The sequence below is a fragment of the Ovis canadensis genome, chromosome 3, assembly GCF_042477335.2.
Source record: "Ovis canadensis isolate MfBH-ARS-UI-01 breed Bighorn chromosome 3, ARS-UI_OviCan_v2, whole genome shotgun sequence".
NCBI classification, from domain to species: domain Eukaryota; kingdom Metazoa; phylum Chordata; class Mammalia; order Artiodactyla; family Bovidae; genus Ovis; species Ovis canadensis.
Genome location: NC_091247.1, coordinates 96,683,321 through 96,689,399, shown reverse-complemented (window position 1 = coordinate 96,689,399; position 6,079 = coordinate 96,683,321). Strand labels below are relative to the sequence as shown.

General features: G+C 43.5%; 1 protein-coding gene across 1 annotated transcript in view; it reads left to right on the top strand.

The window, feature by feature from the left end:
- The first annotated feature begins 5,284 nt into the window (after positions 1-5,284).
- The window catches only part of M1AP (meiosis 1 associated protein), a 75,242-nt gene continuing 74,447 nt past the window's right edge, over positions 5,285-6,079 (top strand). The window contains exon 1 of the mRNA XM_069581931.1: positions 5,285-5,524. Within this exon, the coding sequence (XP_069438032.1) occupies positions 5,285-5,524 (240 nt within the window). The remainder of the gene's footprint in view (positions 5,525-6,079) is intronic.

The window sequence follows — 6,079 nt, the reverse complement described above, 5'->3', positions numbered from 1 at the left end:
AGTGAAATGAGTCAGACAATTACAATATTTTATGATTTCACTTATACGTGGAACCTAAAAAACAAAACGAACAGTCAACCATAACAAAACAGAGTATAGATAGAACAAACAGGGGGTTGCCAGAGGGTGGGGGGTGGGGGTGGCAGGGAGAGGGGAGTATGGAATGAAATAGGTGAGGGGGAGTAACAGGTACAAACTTCTAGTTGCAAAATAAATTAGTTACAGGTATGAAATGTACAGTGCGGAAATATAGTCAATAACGATTCATGGGGTCGCAAAGAGTCGGACACCACTGAGCAACTGAACTGAACTGAACTGAACTGAACAATGTAATATCTTTGTGCAGTGACAAAGGAACAATGCATTGTGATATTCAGTTTGAAATGTATAGGAATACCAAATCACTATGTTGTCTAACAGGAACTAACATAATTTTAAAGGTCAGTTATACTTCAAAAACACAAGGAAAAAAAACTCATAGTAAAGAGATCAGATTTGTGGTTACCAGAGACAGAGGCAGGTTGGGTTGGATGAAGGCAATCAAAAAGTACAAAATCCCAGTTATAATATAAGTAAGTACTAGGGATATAATGTACAATGTAAATAACACTGCTGTATGTTATATATGGAAGTTGTTAAAGAGCATAAATCCTAAGAGGTCTCATCACAAGAAAAAATGTGTTTTTTTTTATTTTTTAATTGTGTATCTATGTGGGATGATGGATATTCAGTAAATTTATTGTGGTAAGACTTTCGTGATGTATGTAAGTTAAAGCAGTACTGGACGTCAATCACATATCTCAATAAAGTTGGAAGAAAAAGAGTGACAGTCAATGAGTGAAACCAGGAATAAGACTGGGATACCGCTGGAGTTTCATGGGGTAAGAGTAGCTTGAGGAGGTGTCGGGTTTGGCATAATATTCTCAACACAAATCCGAAACTCTACCTAAGCGCCAAAGAAGAGCTGTTAACCCTGGTGCAGCCTTGAAGACTGCCATCCCAAAGAGCAGCCTCAAGCGGACCCTGAGGAGGCGTCAGCAGTGAGCCGCCCAGCCTGAGGGGGGCGCCCTCAGAGGCGGTGGGGCACGCCGACCGCCGGAAGGGTCCGGTAGCTGGGTCTTTGCCTTCACGAAGTGGGGGTTCTCTGCAGGTGTGGGAACAGGGTAGAGGACCAAAAGCTGGGAGCCGGGTTGCGGGCAGCGCTTCGCAGCAAAGGCTTGGGCTGAGCTCGGGCCTGCGCTCACGGGGTGTCGGCAGGCAGGCCCGGTCAGCTGCCAGGGAAGCCTGCCGCCCGGAGGCCCAGGTCAGACGCGTGTCTGGAGCCGCCTGCCGCTCGCGGTTCTGACAGGGCGGGCCCAGCCGCGCCTCCTCCTCTGCTGACCCTCCCGCGCCTGGGGGCTAGGCGGCCAGTCCGGCAGGCCGCGTAGGTGCCCTGCTGACAGCCCAAGACACTTTGAGTGGGAGGGGGGCAGGAAAATATATTAACTTCCTGTAAATCAATAGGCAACAGTGAAACTTTTGGATCAAAAGGGATTCCGTTTGGTTTTTCTTACAAGGGTGGGGGAATGAAATTTGAGGGCCTACGAAAATGTTTAATTTTTTTTTTCTTTTAAATGCTGCTGCTGCTAAGTCGCTTCAGTCATGTCCGACTCTGTGACCCCTTAGACGGCAGCCCACCAGGCTCCGCCATCCCTGGGATTTTCCAGGCAAGAGTACTGGAGTGGGTTGCCATTGCCTTTCCTGTCTTTTAAATAAGGGTTCACGAAAGCAAAGGTATTTAGGATCATGGAATTTTTAATGCAGCCCTGGGGGAGGGAGAACCATTGACTCATAACACATAAAGTGTCCAATATAGAAGTTACAGGCGCTTTTATAGGGACTTATTAAAGGGTCCTAAGCTACAAAGACCTGAAGTTTGAGACCTAACGGATGAGTAGGGTTAAGGAGGGGACTACTCAAAAGAGAATATCCAAGGGCAGGATCCAGAGCATGGGGCCAACTGCCTTGGGGAGGTGAAGGGTGCCGGCAAGAGCAAGGAGGGTGGAGCAGGGGAAGGGGTTGGCGGGGTGTCTCATGGTATGAAAATAGAGAGTTGGGAGGAAGATGCCTGCAGAATTTCGGAGCCAGGGTAGAGATTTCAGATTTTGTTCCAAGTGTATGTGGAGGCCATTGAAAGGTTTTTTGGTAAGGGAGTAACTTGATGGCTTTTGGTGGTTCAAGGCCCAGATTTAACCTGTTTACAGAAGAACATCAATAAGTGGGCATTCTTGTCAAAAGTGGAGAGTATAGGATAAGATAAGATAAGATAGGAAATAGTCAGATGCTGCTTAGAACCGTGCCCAAATGCATTAGATGCATTAATTTATCACGTTTGATGATACAAGGAAGAAAGCTGCCTTTTACTTCATTTAAAGAACAGTATTGGAATTGTACAGTCTAAAAATGACTGTGGGGTAGGGTGATGAATTGGGAGATTGGGATTGACATATATGCACTATTGATAGTCTGTATACAGTAGATAACTATTGAGAACCTCATGTGAAGAGCAGACTCATTGGAAAAGACCCTGATGCTGGGAAAGATTGAGGGCAGGAGGAGAAGGGGGTGACCCAGGATGAGATGGTTGGATGGCATGATGGACTTAATGGACATGAGTTAGAGCAAACTCTGGGAGATAGTGGAGGACAGGGAAGCCTGGCATACTGCAGTCCACGGGGTTGCAAAGAGTTGGACACAACTGAACAAGAATCTAGCACACTTGATCTAGCACACAAGGGAGCGCGTCTGACTCTTTTGCAACCCCCATGGACTGTATCCCACCTGTCTCCTCTGTCCATGGGATTTCCCAGGCAAGAATATTGAGTGGGTTGCCATTTCCTTCTACAAGGGATCTTTTCAACCCAGGGATTAAACCCACACTCCTTCCTTTGTTGTTCGGTCGCTAAGTTAGTCCGATTCTAACCGCATGGACTGCAGCACACCAGGCTCTGCTCAAACTCAAATCCATTAAGTCGGTGATGCCATCCAAACATCTCATCTTCTAGCAACCCTGTCTCCTCCTGCCCACAATCTTTCTCAGCATCAGGGTCTTTTTCAATGAGTCAGCTCCTCACATCAGGTGGCTGAAGTATTGGAGCTTCAGTTTCGGCATCATTCCTTCCAATGAATATTCAGGGTCGATTTTCTTGGCAGGTGGATTCTCTACCACTAAGCCACCTGGGAAGCCCATCTCTAAGAATAACATTTAATAAAAGATGAGAGCTTTGGGGAAAATTATGAAATTATAAAATCTGTATATTCTTTTAGATTTTCTGTATGAACAATCAATCATATCATCTTGGCAAACAGTGACAGTTTTATTTCTTCCATTGCAGTCCCTTTTTTTTTTAATGTGCCGTTTATTTGTCTTGCCTTATTGCTACCTTCACTACTGTGTTGAAGTGATGATAGCAGCCTCCTTGTCTTGGAAAACTTTCAGGATCAACATTAAGAACTGTATAACATTTTATCAGATTATTCCTATTGTCTACTTGTTTGCTGAGGTTGATTCTTGATCATATATGAATGTTGTTTTCCTGCACCTATTGAGATGATCATATAATATTTAATCTTTCAACGTGATGAATTACAGTGACTTTTTCTAATGTTATGTCAACCTTATGTTCTTGAGATAAACCCAGCTTGGTGATGATGTGTTATTCCTTTTATATATTGATTTTTTTCAATTTGCTTAGGATTCTTACATCTAAGTTCATGGATGAGATTGTCCTATAATTTTTTTCTTATAAAAAATGATCTGATTTGGGTATCAAAAGTTATGCCAACTTACTAAAATGAGTGGTGTTCTCCTGTGCTCTGCAAGAATCTGTTTGAAATTCTTGATCTTTGAGAGTAATATGTAATTCATCAGTGGAATTATGTGGTCCTGTAGTTTACTTCATGGGAACATATTTGCCTACCAATTACATTTTTTCACTGGTTATAAGCTATTTATGTTTTTTTAAATTTCTTTTTGATTTAGTGTTTGTTAAATATGGTTTCCTAGAAATTTGTCCATTTTATTAAACTTCCTGGTATAAAGTTGTTCATTATATCCTTTTGTAACCTTTTCCATGTTTGAGTGTTTGTAATGATGTTCCCTTCTCATTGCTGATGTTTGTTCCAAGTTTTCATTTGTTCTCCTTTCCAAATCTGAGCCCTGGGGATAAGTGTAAGTAGCCAGTAAAGAAAAAAGGCAGGGCTGTTGCAGGTAGAGAAAACAGCATGAGCAAATGCACTGAAGTTGATGGTATACTTGGTTTTATTTCAGTGAAAAACTTGAGGTAAAGAATAGCCTCCAATAAGACTGAAGATCAAATCATAAAAGGTTTTGAGTGAGTCTTGGAGGGTGAAAATGTAGTTATATTTTTCATTTTAAGAATTACTATGTACAAAATAAACACTTTGCTAAGCTCTGATATACAGAATTGGTAATTTCTCTATCCTTGGGAAGCTCACAGTACAATGGGAGAGGCAGTCAGGGAGACAAATTATACTACAGTACAATGCCAGTAAAGAAACAAAGTTCCTGAGGGCAGATAGCTTACATTGAGACTGTAGTTTGACTTTTTTGATTAGTTCCATTCAACATTGCTAATCATCCTCAGCCTTACATTACAGGCAAACATCTAGATACCTTGGCAGCTGTTAAGATTAGGATAGCCTAGAGAAACTTGAGGAGAAGGCAATGGCACCCCACTCCAGTACTCTTGCCTGGAAAATCCCATGGACAGAGGAGTCCATGGGGTCGCTGAGGGTCGGACACGACTGAACGACTTCACTTTCACTTTTCATTTTCATGCATTGGAGAAGGAAACGGCACCCCACTCCAGTACTCTTGCCTGGCAAATCCCATGGACGGAGGAGCCTGGTGGGCTGCAGTCCATGAGGTCGCTAAGAGTTGGACACGACTGAGTGACTTCACTTTCACTTTTTACTTTCATGCATTGGAGAAGGAAATGGCAACCCACTCCAGTGTTCTTGCCTGGATAATCCCAGGGATGAGGGAGCCTGGTGGGCTGCCATCTCTGGGGTCGCACAGAGTAGGACACAACTGAATCGACTTAGCAGCAGCAGCAGAGAAACCTGAGTCATCACCTGGTTTGACTTCTTTCTGAGCTCTGCTAGATCTGTGTTCATTGTTTCAACCTTCAGTTTTACGAAAACCAGTGATTTCTCTTTTCTTCCTTACAGGTGTAGAGAATATCTCAGTGGTGGCTACAGGTCAACCTCTGGGCTGGCTGCCATGTATCATGGGCAAATAGCTAGTAAAAGGCCCTCTAATCCCACACAGATGTACCAGCAACCTCCGAGGCTTCTCATTGTGCATATTGCTCTACCATCCTGGGCTGATGTCTGCTCCAACCTCTGTGAGGCTCTGCAGAACTTTTTCTCTCTAGCCTGCAGCTTGATGGGCCCCAGCCGCATCCCTCTCTTCAGCTTATACATTGTACAAAATCAGCACGAGTGCATCCTCCCTTTTGTGGTGAGTATATCTATACTTGTTCATTTTATCCTGAAAGCAGAGGTGAGGGTTCTGGAACAGAGATCAGTTATTATTGCTTAAAGCAGTAACTGTGCCCGCTCCCCATACCCATAACTCACAGGCAACACAATGAGAGCCTCATATCATCCTACACACAGGGGATTTGTACTGAAGGAAGAGAACCCCAAAATTACTAATATGAGAGTGTAAATAAGCCATGTCTTGCCCCCCACCTCCACTCCTGAGAGAGAGAAATCTTGGCATTTACAGTCCTTTGGAATGTAAGCAGCTCACCTCTCTCATCCCCCTTGGAAATGTAAGCACAAGGAAATAAATCCCTAAACTTCTTCAGAAGTCTGTGGTTACTCTACCACCCTTTAATTTCTAAAACTTGTCTTTTGACCCAGGTTCTAGTTTTTTGCTCAGAAAGCCCCATCTGTGCGGAAACATGAAAATATTTTTTACACAGGACTCAGGTGAAACTCCCCCTAGTTTCAGAAGGCAAAGGATGGGCCAAGGGCAATGCTTTTACCAAGCTCCCTCACATATAGAAAA